The sequence below is a fragment of the Nomascus leucogenys genome, chromosome 12, assembly GCF_006542625.1.
Source record: "Nomascus leucogenys isolate Asia chromosome 12, Asia_NLE_v1, whole genome shotgun sequence".
NCBI lineage: Eukaryota > Metazoa > Chordata > Mammalia > Primates > Hylobatidae > Nomascus > Nomascus leucogenys.
The window spans coordinates 15,229,377-15,250,328 of NC_044392.1; the positions used below are offsets into that span (position 1 = coordinate 15,229,377).

Below are 20,952 nucleotides of genomic sequence, written 5' to 3' on the forward strand. Positions count from 1 at the left end.
GTGTCCTTCCCCTGTTGGCTAGGGTTAGACCTATAGGCTAAACTAATTCCTATTGGCTAATTTAAAGAGAGTGAGGGGATGAGTGGTTTGGTGGGAAAAAAGGTTACTGCAGAGCAGGAAATCGGAATGAATCAGGGTGGAGAATGAATCAGGGAGGAGCAGGTAATCGAAAAACGTTGCTGTATGAGGAAGTTAGGTTTAAAGGTAGAAGGCAAAGAATTGAACATACTGACATGTTGATTCTTTGAAGAGAAATTTAGAACTCATATCTAACAGCTGGCATGTCTGGCAGGGGGCTCCGGCTGGGGCGCAGTCTTCAGCATTTGGGGCTCTGGGGTGCAGGGGGCAGAGGCCGGCGGGGGCTGTGGTGCTGAACCGGGGCTAAACTCAAGCTTGGGAGGTCGCCCACGCAAAACAGTCGCCCTGCCCCACCCGTCTGCTCAGCTTGGCGGGGAGCGGGATGTCGCTGGGGGCGATGCCCGGCAGGCCGCCTCTGATAGCCGCTAGGCTCTGGCGCGCTTCCCTGCCCCTCCCGCGCAGGCGGGCGTGGGATCCCGGCTGATCCAGTCCGGGTTTTGCCGCGGAGCGGGCTGCCGCGCTGCGGCCGCTTCAACTGTCGCGGTAGGCAGCAGCCGGCTGAGGGGATCATGGTGCAGTACGAGCTGTGGGCCGCGCTGCCTGGCGCCTCCGGGGTCGCCCTGGCCTGCTGCTTCGTGGCGACAGCCGTGGCCCTGCGCTGGTCCGGGCGCCAGACGGCGCGGGGCGCGGTGGTCCGGGCGCGACAGAGGCAGCGAGCGGGCCTGGAGAACATGGACAGGGCAGCGCAGCGCTTCCGGCTCCAGGTGACTGCCGGAGCGTGGTGGGATGGGCGCGGCCTGAGGGTACTGGCAGCGGCACTTTCAGCCGCCCGACCCACCGAGGGAAAAGGGAGGGGGTGGGCAGAGCAGATGTGTAACTCTCCATTATCTCTCCTCGCCCTAAGATATTCCGCACTTTCTGAGCCAGGTAGAGCAAGAGGGAGGAAAGGAAATGATAGTGACAAGGTAGGTGGTGGAAGGCCTTTCCCTCACTGGGTCAAAGAGGAGTTTTGCTTTGTGCCAAATAATCTCACGATTACTGCCTACTGGAATGCGAAAACGCAAGCGTGACAACCAGTGGGATGCCAGGGGTTGAGGACTTTGGAATCGCAGAGTGTAATGGCCAAGGGAATCTGGAGACCTTAGAGTTTGTTTTGTTTTTTTTTGTTTTTTTTTGAGACGGAGTCTCGCTCCGACTCCCAGGCAAGAGTGCAGTGGTGCGATCTCGGCTCTCTGCAACCTCCGCCTCTTGGGTGCAAGCGATTCTCGCTGCCTCAGCATCCCCAGTAGCTGGGATTACAGGGGCCCGCCACTACGCCCGGCTAATTTTTGCATTTTTAGTAGTGACTGGGTTTCACCATGTTGGCCAGGCTGGTCTTGAACGCCTGACCTCAGTTGATACACCTGCCTTGGCCTCCCAAAGTGCTGGGCGTGAGCCACCGCGCCTGGCCGAGTTCAAGCTTCTTGATTTGTGCATTTGGATCCTAAGAGGGAGCCAGAAGGAAACCTGCCAAGTGCACAGGGAGATCTTGGCAAAGCCAGGCTAGAAGGGAAGTCTCTCTGGCTCCTGCTGTGGTGTCCAACCCCTGGCAAGCCCTTTCCATGAGCAGGTTTAGTTCCAGCCCTCCCTGGGTGGTCTGTCAACAAGCTTTTCTTCTCCCTGTGCTGCCTTTGGATCACCTCAGTAAGTGGGTTTGGAGGCGTGGAAGGGCCTGGCTGAGGGTTTGGAAGACGTGGTTTGAAGAGGGGCTTTTCCTCTGGGTGTGTGAAACACTGACCCCAGTTAAAGCCTTCTTATGTGCTGAGAGAGGGAGGGCTTGCTGTGTCTGTGGGAACTGACAGGTGGGAAGGCTTTCCAGGTTGGGAACCGCAGGATTCAGGAGGGTGTTCCTGGGTGGGAGACAGAAAGAGTCACAGAAAATTGTGTTCAGCAGATGTTCCGCAAGTGATTTTTGAGTTGGGGCAGAGCTGGAACTAGAACCTAGGTGCCCGCTGCACTCTTCAGCCACACTTACATGGAGAGGAACAGGAGAGAGATATGAGGAAGGCACCTTGCATGCCAGCCCAGGGTGTAGCCTTGCATGTTGAAGGGGGCCAGCCCCTCCACACCTGTGGGTATTTCTCCTCAGGTGGGACAAGAGACTGAGAAAAGAAATAAGACACACAGACAAAGTATAGAAAAAGAACAGGGGCCCAGGCGCTCAGTATAGGGAGGACCTGTGCCGGCACTGGTGTCTGAGTTCCGTCAGTATTTATTGATCACTATCTCTACCATCTTGGTGAGGGGGATGTGGCAGGACTATAGGGTAATTGTGGGGAGAAGGTCAGCAGGAAAACATGTGAGCAAAGAACTCTGTGTCATAAATAAGTTTAAGGAAAGGTGCTCTGCCTTGATGTGCACATAGGCCAGATTTATGTTTGACTTTACACAAGCATCTCAGCACAGTAAAGAGCAGTATTGCCGCCAGCATGTCTCACCTCCAGCCATAAGGTGGTTTTCTGTTATCTCAGTAAATAGGACGTATGATTGGGTTTTACACCGACACATTCCGTTCCCAGGGACAAGCAGGAGACAGATACCTTCCTCTTATCTCAACTGCAAAGAGGCCTTCCTCTTTCACTAATCCTCCTCAGCACAGACCCTTTACGGGTATCGGGCTGGGGGACGGTCAGGTCTTTCCCTTCCCACAAGGCCATATCTCAGGCTGTCTCAGTGGGGAGAAACCTTGGAGAATACCCAGGATTTCTTGGGCAGAGGTCCCTGTGGCCTTCCACAGTGCATTGTGGGTACTCAAGACTGGAGAATGGCGATGACTTTTTACCAAGCATACTGCTAGCAAACACATTTTTAACAAGGCACATCCTGCACAGCCCTAATTAAACCTTGAGTCAACACAGCACATGTTTCTGTGAGCACAGGGGTTGGGGCTAGGGTTACAGATTACCAGCATCTCAAGGCAGAAGAATTTCTCTTAGTACAGAACAAAATGGAATTTCTTATGTCTACTTCTTTTTACATAGACACAGTAACAGTCTGATCTCTCTTTTCCCCATACATGTGTTGCGGGTTTGGCTGGCTGTAATGTATGAATTTACTCCAAACCATCCCTGGGGCCAAGATATCTCATATTTATTTAGTAAGATAAAAAATATATCTGGTTCCAGCCTCCACTCACCAAGCTGGCTGAAAAGTCCACCATCAGTCAATTTTTAGGGTTTCTTCCTTCCAGAGTGGGAGGGCCCTGGTGGTCAACCCAAATTGGCCATCTCCCCTACATAAGCACAGATTCTTCACTGTCTAGTTGCCCTCTCTGGCTGGGCTCTGGAGGTCCTCCTTAGAGCTCCTCCTGTTTATCCCTGGCTCTGTGCAGCCAGCTGAGTTCTGCCAGCTCCAAGAGCAGCGTGAGCAGCACTAGCAGGAATCTGATCATAGTTCTTGCCTGCAGAACTCCCCTCCTGGTTGCAAGGAATCCACCTGGCTGGCAGGGGTGTGGGATGGTAGCAGGATGGGTCTTCCTGTACTTCAGCTCCAAACAGCAGCATCTATATGGTTTTCCTCTGGAGCAACTGCTCTTCATTATTTTTACGAACAGATTATTCCAGGACAGAAGTTTTGGCTCTGAAAGCTTGGCTCTTTCAGGAGGAGAAGCGGGAAATTACCTTTCAGGTTTCCAGTGATTGTGGTTTTGAGTAATCAGCAAAGGGGCGGGGTCCTGATTGACAATAGCTTTGTAGGCTTTGCGGGGGAGTAGGAATTTTTGTTTGTTTGTTTTTTGTTTTTGAGACGGAGTCTTGCTGTATCGCCCAGGCTGGAGTGCAATGGTGCGATCTCGGCTTACTGCAACCTCCGCCTCCCGGGTTCAAGCAATTCTCCTGCCTCAGCCTCCCTAGTAGCTGGGGTTACAGGCGCCTGCCACCATGCCCAGCTAATTTTTGTATTTTTTAGTAGAGATGGGATTTCACCATGTTGGCCAGGCTGGTCTTGAACTCCTGACCTCAGGTGATCCCCCTGCCTCGGCTTCCCAAAGTGTTGGGATAACAGGTGTGAGCCACCTCACCTGGCCAGGACGTGGGAGTTTTAGCTGAACCCAGCCCAGGCTTGGGAACAGCTCTTTCCCCCGCCTCCCCTCCCTTCTGCCTGCAACTCCTAAGGCACCCTTCTGTTTGGCTCTGGAGTCCTTGAATGATGGGCAGGTAGGATCTGTGACTGTCTGGGCAACCTTTCTTCTGGGGCTCTTAGCCCAGCCCTGAATTGCAAGGGGGCACCTGAGATAAGCAGGGCTCCAGCAGGCCCTGGGAGAACACAGCGATTTGTAGTAAAGCTCCTGTCTGATAGATTCTGGACAAAGCGAGTTGGAAACCAAGATTCTTTTTTTTTTTGAGTCAGTCTTGCTCTGTTGCCCAGGCTGGAGTGTAGTGGCACAATCTTGGCTCACTGCAACCTCCGCCTCCCAGGTTCAAGTGATTCTCCTGCCTCAGCCTCCTGGAGTAGCTAGGACTACAGGCACCCGCCACCACATCCAGCTAATTTTTGCATTTTTAGTAGAGACAGGGTTTCGCCATGTTGGCTAGGCTGGTCTCGAACTCCTGACCTCAGGTGATCCGCCTGCCTTGGCCTCCCAAAGTGGTGGAATTACAGGTGTGAGCCACCACTCCCGGATTCTTAGCTGTGTCCAAGGAGGACACAGCTGGATGAGGGGGTACCCAAACACCTTCTGAATTTTCACAAAATAGTTCACCTCTCTCTAAACTCTTGAGCAAATCTAGAGAAAAGTGTGTTTCTGGTAACTCTGTTGACACTTCACCCATTTTTTTCCCACTCTGCCCCCTGAATAAGTTTTGATATCTTTTCTAGACTGAAGAGAAGGACCACCACCAATACAATAGTATAGCTGGGAGAGACATCACAGAACACCTATTTATGCCCTTATGCCTTTGTATATGCAGTTTTGTTTTACCCTGAATGGTTTTTCCCACATCTCTTACAACCCGCTTATCAATCCCACTGACACTGTGGTTCAGGAGAAAACAAAACAAATGGAGGAGGGGCAATGCCCCCTAAGTGATTGGTAGAGTATCCCTCTCTTGAAAAATTGTGCATGCAGGTGGCCACAGGTTTAGATGTTACCTGTATACTATACTTCCCTGCATTCTCCGCAAAATCAGGTTTCCGCATGTTCACTGATTGGTCTCCTGGAGGTGCAGACTTACTTTGGTGTCTAGGAGAAAATGTCTCAGCTGCCTGACACTAGTTGAAGATTTAAAAATAGCTGTTAGCAGCTGTGTCATTAACTGTCAACAGGGAAGAACATAGGAAAGAATGAAAATGTGTGCTGAGCATGGAGGGGAGCGTGTTGATAGCTGCTAGCTGCCGTGCGCAGGAACTCTGTGAGCGCCTTGTAGCGAGGTCGGGGGAGATGGTGACCGGACTGTCGGGTGGCAGTTATTCCAGGGTGGTGAATGCTCTGCTGATTTCGATGTCCTTCTTCATACTCTTAGGCATTTTTAAAAATACAATGAACCTGTATTTATATAATGAGAACAAAAATAAAGCAAAATTTAATTTTCATTGTGAGATGGGAAAGGCAAGATGCAGTACTGTGTGTATAGTATGATTCCTTTGTGCAAAAAAGAATATATATAGACAACTGTTGACATGGTGGGTTTTTCATAAATATTTTCTTTTCTTGTAAGAGTACACCAGAAACTGTTAATTATAGTTTTCCTTTATAGAGGAGGGACTGTGCAAGGGGAACAAGGGGTGGAGGGAATGCTCACTTTTCATTTTGTATACCTTTAAAAAATATATCAAGAGGATTATCTGGTGTGTTTGGGGAGAAATCTTGAACCCATTTTTTTCTTCTTTGTAGCTCCTGTGTTAGAAAAAAAATCCAAAGTAAGTATTGTATCAGTTCAATGAATTCAGGGAAGTGCTCCTGATACTGAGGAAATCAGGGGCAGAGGCTGTGGCATGTGCTCGGAGAGGGCAGGTGCCAGGCTCTGGGGTGTGGGGAGTGGGAGGGGGCAGTGGTGCCTGGGTGGGGAGAGGCGCACAGGAATCTGAGAAGACCACAGCTTGGAAGCACCTCCTGGAATATTCTCTGGAGCCTGTGGTGTGATGAGATGGGGATTTTAAGGGGAGAGGCAAGGCTAGGTTGGGTTTTGCACTGTCTGGCCCTAGCAGGAAGTGTGGGCCGGAGGGGCAGGACCTGGGCAGGGCAGCAGTTGGGTGGCCCCGTGTGACCCAGGAGACAAGGATGAGTCTGAGGCCCGGTGAGGGCCGTGGTAGAGGGGATGGAGAGGTGACCATTTTTCAGAGCTACTTAGCTTGGTGACTGGGTGCAGGTGGGGGTGAGAGGGAGGAGCCAGAAAGACACCTGTTTCATTTCCTGAACACCTGGATGGATGGTGTGGCCTCCCCTGAGTACAGGGTACAGGATAAACAAGGAGGAGCTGGTTGAAAGTCCGGCAGGTGATGAGCTTAGAGGAAGGACAGGGAAGGTGGACAGGTGACAGGAATAGCCCAGTGTGCTGGTTTGGGCTCCATTGGTTTGGGCTCCATTGCCTCGGGCTGGGTGGGGCATCTGGGGAATGTGGGATGAGTGGAGAGCCTGGAGTCAGAGGTGCTTAGGGGAGGAGTGGAAGCCAGGGTAGGGGAGGAGGGTAAGAGGGGCGGGGAGGAGGGGAAGGGTAGAGGGGAGAAGGGGAAGCCAGGGGAGGGGAGGAAGGGAAGGGTAGAGGGGGAGGAGGGGAAGCCAGTGGAGGGGAGGAGGGGAAGGGTAGAGGAGAGGAGGGAAAACCAGGGGAAATGGGGGAGGGAAGGGGGAAAGTGGAGGGGAGAAGGGGGAAGCAGGCCAGGGGAGGAGGGGGAGTACGGGGAGGGGAGGAGTAGAAGCAGGGTTGAGAGGGTGGGAGGAGTGGAAGCAGGAGGAGGGGAGGCCTTCTCTCAGAATCAGAGAAGGAAGAGAAGGTACCCAGAGCTCTGTCTCTCCCCACATCTGGCATCTTCTTATCCTTCAAATCACAGCTGAAATGTGGCTTCTTCAGATAGGCCGCCTTTAAGAACTGGAACACTCACTGTGAGGGTCTGCGGCTTCATTCTTGAAGTCAGTGATACCAAGAACCCACCAATTCCGGACACAGAATGAATGTGTAAACCCTTCCTTTTGGGTGTGGCCTTCAGTCACAGACCCAGCCTCCAAAGATGGGGTCTTCTTGTTTTTGCCCTTCCCTGCTAGAGGTTGGCAACCCCCTGAGTGGTGTTCGGAGCTGCTCTGTGGGTGTGGGGATGGCATGGGGTCAGGTGCAGGCAGATGGCTGGTGGGCAAGAAGGCACCTCTCTCTGAGCCTCAGTTTATCTGTGCAATGGGAATGGCAGTAAGACTTAATCAAAACATGGATGACATCAGCGTGGTGCTTGGCACACAGAAGGCAGCCACTGCTGGTGTATATTTGTAGTGGTTTAATCATCAGTCTGGAGCTAGGCACAGTAGCGTGTGCCTGTAGTTCCAGCTACTCGGGAGGCTGAAGTGGGAGGATCGCTTGAGCCCAGGAGTTCAAGTCTAGCCTGGGCAACACAGCCAGACCCTGTCTCTAAGGAAAAAAAAACCTACTTGGGCAGGTCGGCTCGCTGGGCACCCCTTCAACAGGCTTCTGGAGGAGACCGAGCTGCATTCTCTAGGGATGGCAAGGGCCTGCCCAGGCTGGGCCATGTCAGAGCTGCTGGGGCATGGGCCACTGGTGTCTGCTGCAGGCCCATGAGACTTCGGCGAGTAGGGGACTGATCCGAGTTTGTCCCCCACAGAACCCAGACCTGGACTCAGAGGCGCTGCTAGCCCTGCCCCTGCCTCAGCTGGTGCAGAAGTTACACAGTAGAGAGCTGTCCCCTGAGGCCGTGCTCTTCACCTACGTGGGAAAGGTAAGGCCAGCCAAGTCCAGCCCCTCCCTTTCCCCTCCCTCTCTCTGCACAGGCTGTGGGGAAAACAAGGAGTTAGTCCTGCTGGGGGCCATGGTGGGACCTACAGTGCCAGGGACTGCCAGGGAGGGAAGGAGCCAGAGCGTGTGCGTGTGTGTATGTATGTATGTGTGTATGAGACACTGAGCATGCTGTCTTAGCTAGTAACCTGGCTTTTAGCCCAGACTTCGCTCTCCCTCCCGCCTCCACCCCATTGGTCAACAAGTCTGGTCTGTTCCCTTCTATTTTTTTGAGATGGAGTTTCGCTCTTGTTGCACAGGCTGGAGTGCAACGTCGCAATCTTGGTGCACTGCAACCACCTCCACCTCCTGGGTTCAAGCAATTCTCCTGCCTCAGCCTCCCAAGTAGCTGGAATTATAGGCATGCACCACTACACCCAGCTAACGAAAAAAAAAATTTTTTTTTTTTTGAGATGGAGTCTCGCTCTGTTGCCTAGGCTGGAATGCAGTGGCGTGATCTCGACTCACTGCAGCCTCCACCTCCTGGGTTCAAGTGATTCTTCTGCCTCAGCCTCCTGAGTAGCTGGGAGTACAGGCACCCACCACCACACCCAGCTAATTTTTGTTATTTTTAGTAGAGATGGGATTTCACCATGTTGGCCAGGCTGGTCTGGAACTCCTGACGTCAAGTGATCCACCCTCCTTGGCCTCCCAAAGTGCTGGGGTTACGGCTGTGAGCCACTGCACCTGGTCCCCGACTAACTTTTTGTATTTAGTAGAGACGGGGTTTCACCATGTTGATCAGGCTGGTCTCAAACTCCTGACCTGAGGTGATCCACCCGCCTCGGCCTCCCAAAGTGCTGGGATTACATGCGTGAGCCACCATGCCCGGCCCCTTCTTTTTTTTTGAGATGGGAGTCTCGCTCTGTCACCCAGGCTGGAGTGCAGTGGCATGATCTTGGCTCACTACAACCTCCACCTCCCGGGTTCAGGTGATTCTCATACCTCAGCCTCCTGAGTAGCTGGGATTATAGACGTGCGCCCCCATGCCTGGCTAATTTTTGTATTTTTATTTGGCCGGGCTGGTCTGGAACTCCCAACCTCAGGTGATCCTCTGAAAGTGCTGGGATTACAGGCGTGAGCCACCGCACCTGGCCTGTTCTCTTCTTTTACCCAGCCCTCTCCTGTCTCCATCCCCTTTGGCCACCCTGGCCCGCCACCACCATCTCCCCCCATGCCCAAGCACCAGCCTCCTGGTCAGGTGCCCTCTTGTGTCCCCAGCTCTTAAGGCAATCTCTTGTACTCCTCCTTTGTGTGTGGCATCACCTCTGGCCAAGGCCTCCTGGAGCTTGGGTGTCAGCAGCTCTGCACTGGCTTGGGTGGGGCTCCTTTACCTGGAAGGCTGTTGCCCTCTTCTTTGCCCCTGTCTGTGCCACAGGCTCCCCTGGCTGAGCCTTCGGGGCTCAGAGCAGGAGGCACTGTCTTCCATTCCCCACCTGAGGTAGGGTTTCCTCTTCCAGGCCTACTCTCATTCTAATAGCACATTTCTCATCACAGTGTCAGGCTTGTCTTCTCTATCTCTTTCCCATAGGAGGTCTTTGTGGACAGAGCTTGTCTCATTTGTCTTTGAACCTTAGTCACAACATGTTGCATTTCACATAATAAATGCTCAAGAAATATGTTTGAAAAGAAAGGGAGGGAGGGAGGGAGGAAAGAAGGAGACAAATTGTGCTTTGAGTGTGGCCTGCATGATTTCTTGAAAGGGTGTGGGACAGTGAGTGTGACCCCTAGGCAGGTGAACTTGTCTGGGTGCAGTGTATGTGACAATGCTGTGGGGGCTGCAGCTGAGGGAGTAAGAGCATGCTGGGCTGGTGTCACTGAGAGGGGGCACATACATAGTCTCAGCAGATGGTCTTGCTTCTTCCCCGTCAATGTCCCTGAAAAGGCTCCTGCCCTTCCTAGTTAATCTAGTCAATCTGGTTAGATTAGCCTTCTCCGTTCCTGCCTCAGGTACCCCGGGGACAGATTTTGCACATGCCTGAATGTGGCAACACAGCCCACCCTGTTTCTCCCAGATGCTCCCCAGGAGCGGGAGTATTTACTGAAAGCTGCATCTCACTCTGCCCTCACCTTTCCTTCTGTAGGACCCTGTGTGGTGCGGTTTGAGCATTCTAGGCAGATTTCCACTATTAGCATGTTCTTCCCTTTTGTCAAGCTCCTACTCCACGTGACTTGATTATCAAATTCAAGAGTTCCTGGGTAAGGGGAGGCTTGACTGGGCTACGTGTGGGGAAGGCGTGGGGTTGAGGAGAGAGTGCTGGGCTCTGGGAGGCAAGAGTCTGGTCTAGCCCTGCTCTGTGGCTGCCCTTCAGTGTGACCAGTGATGGGGGGCTGCCCCTGTCTGGTTTCTGTCTGCATCACTGGCAGAGATGTGGCTTGGAGGAGGTGGGGGAGTGGCCAGTGGTCATCCTCCTCTCAGCTCACCCCCTGCCTGGGGGGCACCTGAGGCCAGTATCTTGCTCCCTTGAGTGTCCTGGTTGTGCCCTGGTCCTGGTTGAAGGCCAGAGACAGCCAGGATGAGGCCTGGGCCAAATGTCCCTAGTGAGGCAGATGCTGGGCCCTAGGTCATCCTCTGTACCCCAGGCTCTGGGCCATGTTGCTGGTTACCCTCTCCCTGGGTATACTTTAAAAGGCCAGTTCTACATGATGTATATTTCACCACAATTTCTTGAAAAGGCCAGCCTCCTTTTATCTTATGTCTACTTCTCCTTCCTCAGGCCTGGGAAGTGAACAAAGGGACCAACTGTGTGACCTCCTATCTGGCTGACTGTGAGACTCAGCTGTCTCAGGCCCCAAGGCAGGGCCTGCTCTATGGCGTCCCTGTGAGCCTCAAGGAGTGCTTCACCTACAAGGTATGCTCTGCCTCAGCGCCAGGCCTCCATCGTCCCCTCCATCCCTGCCAGCCTGCTCTGCATCTTGGGTCATTTTGGGCCCTCAGAGGAGGTATCAGGTCCAGAGGCCTTGCGAGGGGACACTGGTATACCTGTCTTGGCCTGTGTGACAGTTGTTGGAGTGGACCCTTGGCTGCCCATGGGCACTGACTCACTGGCCATGTCCCTTTTGGTGCCCATCCCTCCTCCCAGGGCGAGGACTCCACGCTGGGCTTGAGCCTGAATGAAGGGGTGCCGGCGGAGTGCGACAGCGTAGTGGTGCATGTGCTGAAGCTGCAGGGTGCTGTGCCCTTCGTGCACACCAATGTTCCCCAGTCCATGTTCAGGTTGGGTCTTGGGGTGGGGCAGGGCGGGGCAGGGCGGGGCAGGGGCACCGGTCCCAGCATGGCACTGGCTGACCCGTTCTTGCCTCCTCCAGCTATGACTGCAGTAACCCCCTCTTTGGCCAGACTGTGAACCCATGGAAGTCCTCCAAAAGCCCAGGGGGCTCCTCAGGGGGTGAAGGGGCCCTCATCGGGTCTGGAGGCTCCCCCCTGGGCTTAGGCACTGATATCGGAGGCAGCATCCGCTTCCCCTCCGCCTTCTGCGGCATCTGCGGCCTCAAGCCCACAGGGAACCGCCTCAGGTAAGGTGGGTGGAGGGTGCTTCTGGGCCCCTCGCTGTGTGACCTTGGCCTAGCTTCCAACCTCTCTGGGCTCCAGGCGGGGATTCAGTCTCCGGGGTTTTGCTGGGAGGAAGCATTACAGTACCACTGGCCGGGCGTGGGTCCTAGTTTCCAAAGCGGTGAGTGTTCACAGCTGCTCTGTGGGTGTGGGGATGGCGGCGGGTGGCCATTTCCTGTTTCCAGCATCTTATGTTTCTTATCCAGCAAGAGTGGCCTGAAGGGCTGTGTCTATGGACAGGAGGCAGGTGAGGTCCGTGGTGCTCTCCGTGCCCCGAGGAGGGTGGGGGTCGGCCTGACCCGCTTCTGCCCGTGCTTCTCAGGTGGCAGGGCAGTGTCTGGCACCCAGGCTGCTCTAGGTCTGGGTTCCTCGCACCTTGTCTGCTTACCTCCCTCCCCTCTCTGCCCCACAGTGCGTCTCTCCGTGGGCCCCATGGCCCGGGACGTGGAGAGCCTGGCACTGTGCCTGCGAGCCCTGCTGTGCGAGGACATGTTCCGCTTGGACCCCACTGTGCCTCCCTTGCCCTTCAGAGAAGAGGTGAGCAGGGCTGGGTGGGCATGGGTGTGGACCGCTGAACCCAGACAGCCACCCCAGGCCTTGTGGGCAGGTCTTGGAGCCCCTGTCTCCTGAGAACCGTCCCCCAGGCCTCTGAGGCAAGGGCGGGTTGCTCCTCCACAGACGGCCACCAGATGGAGCCCTTGCCTGCATTTGGAGACCCACAGGCTTGCTTTTTTCTTTTCTTTTCTTTTTTTTTTTTTGAGACGGAGTCTCGCTCTGTCCCTCAGGCTGGAGTGCAGTGGCTCGATCTCGGCTCACTGCAAGCTCCGCCTCCCGGGTTCACGCCATTCTCCTGCCTCAGCCTCCCGAGTAGCTGGGACTACATGCGCCCGCCACTGCGCCCGGCTAATTTTTTTTTTGTATTTTTTAGTAGAGACGGGGTTTCACCGTGTTAGCCAGAATGGTCTCGATCTCCTGACCTCGTGATCCACCCGCCTCGGCCTCCCAAAGTGCTGGGATTACAGGCTTGAGCCACCGCGCCCGGTCGGAAATCCACAGGCTTTCAAAGGCGCCCAGCCTCTGCTGCTGGCGCCAGGGATGCAGGAATCACTTCCCAGCCCGCTGACCTTCAGCAAACATCAGCCTTTCTAACAGTATTCCTGTCCACATTTTGGGGAGCAGCACGCCACGCTGCCTGCAGACCCCAGCTTATGTAGCCTGTTCCTGCCAGACGTAGGCTGCGTGAGCCAGGGTCTGCAGGCGGCGTGGTGTGCTGCTCCCCAAAATACCACCACAGCAGCCTGTTGCTGAGACAGGCTGGGCTTGTTGCTTTCTGTGGCGAGGCAGCACTGTCTTGCAAAGCCTTAGGATCATCTCAGAGGGCAGGAAGGGTGGGGAGATCTGCTGAGAATTTGAAGTCTGGTTTAAGGTGGATCTTTCAACATGGGGGTTGGTTAAGATTGGTTAAGATCCTTAATCCCCATGTTAAGGATTGGTGGGCACAGCAGGGTGTGGATTTTGAGGCGACAGGTGTCAACCGATGCTTCCTGTTGAAGAGTTGGAATGAATTGGAAGGTTATTTGTGTTGTGTGTGTTATTTGGAGGAGGTGGGGGAGTGGCCAGTGGTCATCTTCCTCCCAGCTCATCCCCTACTACGGGGCATCTGAGACCAGTATTTTGCTCTCTTGAGTGTTCTGGTTGTGCCCTGGTCCTGGTACTCTCTCTCTCTCTGTGTTGGGGTTGAAGGCCAGAAACAGCCAGGTTGAGGCTGGGGCCAGATGTCCCCAGTGAGGCAGGTGCTGGGCCCTAGGTCATCCTCTGTGCCCACTCCAACAGAGTGTTCAGGAGCTGTAAAGTTAGATTGGTGCAGACGGAGGAAGAGTGAAGTCACGTTAATGTAGACAGTAAGCTGTGTGATGTAAGCCCCGTTTCTCAGCAGTCCAGCGATTGTCTTGTACAGACCTCTTGCCCTCGCCCCAGCAAAGGTTGCCTTGGAAAGGCTGAGGGTTTGTGGACAGGAAGGAGAGTGGGCCTTGGTGTTTTTTGGGAGTGGGGCAACAGGGCAGATCTGGGCTGGGTAGGGTGAACTCCTCCTCCCCAGGCAGAGGGAGATATTCTAACCGAACCCACGGGGATAGGCAGCCGTGAAGTCCTTCCTCGGAGGAGAGGAGGAGATGAGGTCCCTGTCTGGAAGTCTGGAACAGTTTGTCATGAGAGCCAGGACAGGTGGTGGAGAGCCTCAGCTCAGAAGACAGGATGCCTGCATTCCAGACCTGTCTTGTCACTCTGCATTGGGTAGCTTTGGGCAAGTCCCAGTCCCACCTAATCTCCCTATTGAGACCTCAAGCCTCAGTTTCCTCATATGACCAGTGGGAATCCTTATCCTTGCTCTGCCCACCTGAGTCACTGTGAAAGTGTTTTATGAAAGGGTCAGATGCAAAAGGGGCTGGCCTCGCTGACTGCAGCCTCACAGCTGTGTCTGGGGCTGAGTAGTTTCTCTGATCTCTAGGGGTCCTGCCTAGGGCTGTCTTCTCCTGACCTGCCCCTGTCCCCTATGTTTTCCCTCCAGGTCTACACCAGCTCTCAGCCCCTGCGTGTGGGGTACTATGAGACTGACAACTATACCATGCCCTCCTCGGCCATGAGGCGGGCCGTGCTGGAGACCAAACAGAGCCTTGAGGCTGCGGGGCACACGGTATGACTGCAGGGTCCTGGAAGTACTGGCATCTCCTCCCCTCCCGGGAAGCCTTCCTGGTACCCATGGCTACTCCATCCCTGGCATCCTGGCACTCTGATGGTGTTGTCCTCGGGGTGAACTGTGGCCCTGTGAGACAAGTATATAGAGGGCTGATCAAGAGTATTGAAGTGAGTGATTGATGGAGAACTTTAGCCCTATGCTGTGTGATGTGTGAGCACCGCATGTGGGGAGGCTCTTCAGCTGTTAACAGTGGTGCACAGCTGTCCAGAGGCTCCCAGGGCCAGTGGGTTTTGGTCTGGTCATTACACAGCTTTCTGTGTGGCTCCAGACTTCTCTCATGCTGTGCATTCCACAGTGAGTTTTTCATGGGTCAGTAAGGCTGCCTTTGTAGCTCTAGTGAGAGCTATCTTGTGGGCAGGGTTGGTCCAATCCATCCCAAGGGCCGCCCAGACAGCATGGGGATCATGGAGCCAGTTGTTAGGTCAGGAGGCCTTACACCCCTCAATCCCTGCAGCTGGTTCCCTTCTTGCCAAGCAACATACCCCATGCTCTGGAGACCCTGTCAACAGGTGGGCTCTTCAGTGATGGTGGCCACACCTTCCTACAGAACTTGTGAGTGATAGTGGGCTTTGGGGTCTTGGTGGGATCAGAAAAGTAGACAGACCCAGGGGGAGCAGCAGCGTGTGGTGATGCCTGGATGGGCCTTAGCTGAATCCAACAAAGGCCTAAGCACTCTGGGCAGGGACCTCTCTGTCCCTCCAGCTAGGCACATTGAGCCTGGAGATCCCTTGCCAGGGTGCCAGCCCGAAGGGAGGCTGGGTTGAATATCTGTGGCCTAACCCTGATCTGAGCTTGTTGTGAGGTAGGAGATGGGCAGGAGGTTGCCTCTCTGTTTGGGAAGGATTTGGGGCAAGGGCAGGATCCAGGCAGGAGGGTGGCGGTTTGGACTTGATGCTGTGACTCCAGGCTCTGTCTGACTTGAGCCAAGTCTTACTTTTGAGCAGGACCTCAGCTTTCTCTCCTGTAAAGTGGGTGGGTTGGACCAGACTCCCTTTAAGGGACTTTGCAGAGCTCATTTTTAGAGAAGTTGGTTCCTCTGGGATGCTTTTAGTCCTTAAAGGTTGTTGGGGCAGAGGACAGGCCTGCGAAGGTGCCTCCTGGTGACATACCTCTGCTGGATGGACTGGAACCCTTCAGAACACAGTCCCCCTTCCTCCGCTTCACCGATGGAGAACTTGGCCCTGCAGCCTGGAGCTTGGCCCTGCAGCTTCACTCAGTCAAAGGCCCAGCCTGTCATGTTCCTTTCCTTCCCCTAGCAGCCAAGTGTGATCCAGGCTTCAGTGGAAGGGGTCACTCCTCACTCTGGCCCTGGGAATGAGTCCCCAGGATCAGCTGCTAGAGACCTTTCCCTGAGATCTTGAGCCAGAGATAGCCTCAGAGCCATGCTTCATGGGCAGCCCACCCTGGATTGCCCCACCTGTGCCTCCAGGCTATACCTCCCTAAGGGGAGTTACCCTCAGGGAGGCCTCATCAGGGAGATGTTGCCCTCAGTTCTTAGAGCTCTGAGCTGGGTTTGCTGGAGAGGGATACCCTGAGTCCTGCCTTGGGGAGCTCCCGTGGATGTGGGTTGCAGCCCAGGCATCCCAAAGGATCAGCAGAAACAAACAGCATGTTTGGAAGGAGGGAGCTGAGTCTGGTGAGGAGGAGGTGGACAGGATCCCTGCATAGAGAACAGGATTGCTGTGGGCCGGGCGAGCACGCCGGGAAGGATGTGGGGATGGGAGTGTCTGGACCCAGCCTTTTGTTTCCCAGCAAAGGTGATTTTGTGGACCCCTGCCTGGGGGACCTGGTCTCAATTCTGAAGCTTCCCCAATGGCTTAAAGGACTGCTGGCCTTCCTGATGAAGCCTCTGGTGAGGGCACAAGGAGTGGAGGGGCTAGGATGGCTGGGGGGAAACCTAGGGCCTCCTATCCCATGATCCCCCATGGCCTCCCTCAGCCTCTCTTGGTTTGGGCAGGCATGGCCTCCTCTTCTGTCCAGTCCCCACCCAGACTGCTCTCCTCCCCTGTCCCCTGCGATCTTCAGCCAACCTGCATGCTGAAAGGGGTGCCAACCTGGGCCCTGGGGGGAGGCATGGAGGGAGGGGTCCCCAGTGGCTTGGCCTGAAGAAGGTTGACATCTGCCGTGGCGCAGAGCTGAGTCACTGACCCTGTGTCTGTCCTGTGCAGCTCCCACGGCTGTCAGCTTTCCTCAGCAACATGAAGTCTCGGTGAGGGTTCTTCTGTGCCCAGCCGCCGGCCCCTGCCTTCCTGATCCGAGTCTGGGTTTGGGTAGTTTCTGACAGGAAAGGACTTGAGGGAAGCAGCCTCTGAGGCTGGAAGTGGCCCAGGCAGGGGGGCAACCTTTGTGACCTTCAGGTGGGACTTTGAAGTTGTCTTGGCAAGGTCCAGTTCTGGCTGGAGAGCAAAGGCCTGAGGGGGACAAGAGGATCGGGGAGTTGGAGGGGAGGAGGTTGACCTGGCTGGGGCATGAGTGGAAAGGACCAGGAAGTAGGGGTTGGCCTGGGCCAAGGGTGGGGCACCCGGGAGAGGTGCTGCTGTTAGAGATCTGAGCTGACCTGAGCTGCGCCAGGTCCTGCTTGCCCCTTAGTGGCTTGGGCTGGAAAAGCAGGGCATAAAGCTCCCCATTTCATGCCCTGACATCCCATGGACTCACTCCTTCCCTCACCACCAGGCTTCAGGACTGGCGGCAGCTATGGCCTGTCCTGTGTCCTGAGGGTAGCGAGGAATTGGGCCTGGGCTTGTCCTGGCTCTGCTGTGGAGTCACCAAGTGACAGCCTGTGCCCCTCTGGGGCCTGATTTTCTCATCCAAACAGTAGGGGGTTGAACTTCCCTCTCAGAGCTCCCATGGGGTTGTGAAGGGTCTGTGGAGAGGTGAGATCTGGAGGGTTGGCAGTAGGGGTCTGATGTTGCTGATCTCCATGGCTGTGACCATCATGGCTGGTGACCACACTCCTTCTGCCCAGGTCGGCTGGAAAACTCTGGGAACTGCAGCACGAGATAGAGGTGAGGCCAGAGCCTCTGGACTGGAGCAGAGTGGCGGGGGGAGGGTGGAATTGGACAGGGCACCCGCTAGCAGTGTCTCACGGCCACTGCCCCAGTGGGGCTCCTAGACTGGCCTGTCATCCCCCTTCCACTCCCTGGACCACCATTTGGGCCCAGCTCTCTGACCCTTACTTGCCCAGATGCCCTGTCCTGGGTCAGCCCCAGGCTGGGTCAGCTCCAGGCTCCTGTCCTGGCCACCTTTTTTGCCCCTCTGGAGCTGCCTTTGTGTGGCTCCGCCTCAGCAGGAAGAGGCATATCCACAATTCATTCTGGAGGCGGAACGACTGATGCCTTCCGAGAGGCAGCACTGCCTGCCCGGAGGACCTGTGTCCCACCGTGGCTCTGTTCAGATCCAGGGGCAGGTGCTGGGGCCAGAGCCACCCCAGCCACAGTCCCTGAGTTAAAGAGCCTGGGGTGGACTAGGTCTGAGTGCTTTGACCCGGTGTGCCGTGTCCCCCACAGGTGTACCGCAAAACCGTGATTGCCCAGTGGAGGGCGCTGGACCTGGATGTGGTGCTGACCCCCATGCTGGGCCCTGCTCTGGACTTGAATGCCCCAGGCAGGGCCACAGGTGAGGCCCGACACCCTGCCAGTCCCTTCTGTGAATCTGGCCATGTGCCCTGCAGGGCTGCCAGGAAATGGAAGAAGAGCCGTCGGGGAGGACCCTGCCCTCTCCAGTCTGGCTGCCTGGAGACATGGGAATCATGTGGGATGCCCTGGCAGGGATTGATTTTCCTGTCATCAGCACTATTCAAGTTGGGGATCTTGAGCTACAGAATCTAGTTGGGGGAGGTTATGGTTTGAAGTCCAGGTGGGATTTAGATAAATCAAGAAAATAGGGGCTAAGGCGGTGGCTCACACTATAATCCGAGCACTTTGGGAGGCTGAGGCCGGAGGATCACTTGAGCCCAGGAGCTCAAGAGCAGTCCAGGCAACATAGTGAGGCCCCTTTCGCTACAAAAAATAGAAAAATTAGCCGGGTGTGGTTGCATGTTCCTGTAGTTCTGGCTACTCGGGGGGTTGAGGCGGGAGGATTGCTTGAGCCCAGGAGGTCGAGGCTGCAGTGAGTTATGATCACACCACTGCACTCCAGCCTGGGTGACAGAGTGAGACTGTCTCAGAAAAAGGAGAAGGAAAAGAAAACAAGAACAGCATTCCCAGTGGGGAAAGTACATGGGCAAAGGCACGGGGCAAACATCAGTGGGATGTCCAGCCCGGCCCTGAAATCTGAATTCCTGGGCTTTGTCCTCAGTCCTGGGAGAGAGCCTTTCTCTGGCTGTAGACACAGGGTGCCATTTCATACGAGGTTTGACTCAGGCCTGGAGTTGGCACTGAAGATTCCCAGGGCCTGCTGCAGCTGCCTGTAATGTGTTCCAGGGGCCGTCAGCTACACTATGCTCTACAACTGCCTGGACTTCCCTGCAGGGGTGGTGCCTGTCACCACAGTGACTGCTGAGGATGAGGCCCAGATGGAACATTACAGGGGCTACTTTGGGGATATCTGGGACAAGGTGCTGCAGAAGGTGAGGACTGGCCTGCCCCTCAACTGAACTCACTCCACCCTGACTCTGGCCGCTGTGGAGAAAACAGTACCAGCACTGCGGGTTTGCCAGCCTTTCTTAAGCAAGACCTGAAGGACTGTGGCCTGGCCCTGCTTTGTGGCCTCTCTCTAGCTGGGGTGCTTCCTGGGCCTGGGGGTGGGGAGTCCTGCCTCGCTAACCCTATCCTGATGCCTGTGTCCCCTATAGGGCATGAAGAAGAGTGTGGGGCTGCCCGTGGCTGTGCAGTGTGTGGCTCTGCCCTGGCAAGAAGAGTTGTGTCTGCGGTTCATGCGGGAGGTGGAGCGACTGATGACCCCTGAAAAGCAGTCATCCTGATGGCTCTGGCTCCGGAGGACCTGAGACTCACAGTCTCTGCAGCCCAGCCTAGTCAGGGCACAACTGCCCTGCTGCCACAGCAAGGAAATGTCCTGCATGGGGCAGAGGCTTCTGTGTCCTCTCCCCAACCCCCTGCAACAAGCGCCGACTCCCTGAGTCTGGACCTCCATCCCTGCGTTGGTCCCCTCTCTTCGTCCTGATCTCTCCATCCCCATGTGGCAGCCCATAGGTATGACATGGGCCAAGGCCCAACTAACAGTCAAGAAACAGCTCCTCGTCTGTGTGGTTTCTGGGCGTCATCGTGAGGGTGGGGGTTGGAGCCTGTTGAGAGCGGGGCTGGCTTGACCGTGCATACCCAGGCTCCAGCCATGCCAGTCTCCTGCTCCACAACCTCCCCTGGTGCCCGTCACCCACAGGAGGGGTGCATGCTTGTATCCCCTAGCACTTCGGCCCTGCCCCTCCTCTCTCACCTACACTAAACCCTGCTCTGCTGGACACTGCCCTTGGTCTCCTTCCTTCCTCTGCTCCTTTCCCTGCCTAGAAAGCTCTTTCTGTTCCTCTGCTTTCTATCCTTTGAGACCTGGCTCAGATCCTTCTCTCTCCAGGAGGCCTTTCCTCCTCCCTCTGGGCCCTGGAGTATATGGGCTATTTCTTCCCAGTCTGCCCTGTGTGGTGGGCATTGGTGGATGTGTCTGCCTGCCTTAGCACACTGGCTTTCCTTGACGGCAGGGAACCCATTGCTACATCTCTGTCTTCTGTGGCCAGCACAGGGCAGCAGGGGAAGCACTGAGTTGGGTTGCAGAGAGTCCGAAGTGCTGGCCCTGAGCTGCTGCTGTTTGGGAGAGGAGCCCATGGGCCTGGGGAGGCCGGCATGAGACAAGGTGACCTGGCTGGATGTGTATCTCTCTCTCTCTCTTTTTTTTTTTTTTTTTTTTTTTTTTGAGATGGAGTCTCATTCTGTCACCCAGGCTGGAGCGCAGTGGTGCGATCTTGGCTCACTGCAACCTCCACCTCCCAGGATCAAGTGATTCCCCCTCCTCAGCCTCCCAAGTAGCTGAGATTACAGGCGTCTGCCACCATGCCCAGCTAATTTATTTTTGTATTTTTAGTAGAGACGGGGTTTCACCATGTTGGCCAGGCTGGTCTCGAACGTCTGACCTCGTGATCCGCCCGCCTCAACCTCCCAAAGTGCTGGTATTACAGGCGTGAGCCACTGTGCCCAGCACATTTTTGTATTTTTGGTAGAGACAGGGTTTCAGCATGTCGACCAGGATGGTCTTGATCTCCTTACCTCGTGATCCGCACATCTCGGCCTCTCAAAGTGTTGGGATTACAGGCGTGAGCCACCACGCCCAGCCTTGGTTTCTCGATCATCTCAAGCTGGGCCCTGCTTCAGAGCTTTCATGCTAGCTGATCTCTGCTTGGAACACACAGCTCCAATGTCACCTTCCCTGCTCACCCATTTATAAAACGGCCTCCCTTTTTACTTTCTTCTCTTTTTTCTTTTTTTTTTTTCCGAGATGGAGTCTGGCTCTGTTACCCAGGCTGGAGTGCAGTGCAGTGATCTTGGCTCACTGCAACCTCTGCCTCCCGGATTCAACCAATTCTCCTGCCCCAGCCTCCCAAGTAGCTGGGATTACAGGTGTCTGCCACCATACCCAGCTAATTTTTG

At 55.2% G+C, this 20,952-nt stretch overlaps 1 protein-coding gene across 2 annotated transcripts; it reads left to right on the forward strand.

Moving 5' to 3' along the window:
- Positions 1 to 571: 571 nt before the first annotated feature.
- On the forward strand, positions 572 to 19,552 carry FAAH (fatty acid amide hydrolase). 2 transcript variants are annotated; one of them, XM_030823839.1, is made up of 15 exons: positions 572 to 842; positions 7,882 to 7,995; positions 10,769 to 10,903; positions 11,135 to 11,268; positions 11,361 to 11,567; positions 11,811 to 11,851; positions 12,017 to 12,141; positions 14,171 to 14,296; positions 14,814 to 14,911; positions 16,112 to 16,211; positions 16,528 to 16,568; positions 17,325 to 17,364; positions 17,866 to 17,974; positions 18,829 to 18,926; positions 19,152 to 19,552. In XM_030823839.1, the coding sequence occupies exons 1-15, from the start codon at positions 648 to 650 to the stop codon at positions 19,278 to 19,280; spliced, it is 1,692 nt and encodes a 563-aa protein (XP_030679699.1). In that variant the 5' UTR covers positions 572 to 647; the 3' UTR covers positions 19,281 to 19,552. The 2 variants fall into 2 exon arrangements, with proteins under 2 accessions (XP_030679699.1, XP_003259075.1); XM_003259027.3 differs by having other exon boundaries at positions 18,781 to 18,926; positions 19,152 to 19,549.
- The last annotated feature ends 1,400 nt before the right edge of the window (positions 19,553 to 20,952 follow it).

Excerpts from the sequence above, each read along its gene's own strand:
- FAAH (XM_003259027.3), top strand. The coding sequence starts at position 648 with ATGGTGCAGTACGAGCTGTGGGCCGCGCTGCCTGGCGCCTCCGGGGTC. Across the intron at positions 11,269-11,360 it reads GTTCCCCAGTCCATGTTCAG|CTATGACTGCAGTAACCCCC; the intron begins GTTGGGTCTTGG and ends TGCCTCCTCCAG. Across the intron at positions 14,297-14,813 it reads TTGAGGCTGCGGGGCACACG|CTGGTTCCCTTCTTGCCAAG; the intron begins GTATGACTGCAG and ends CAATCCCTGCAG.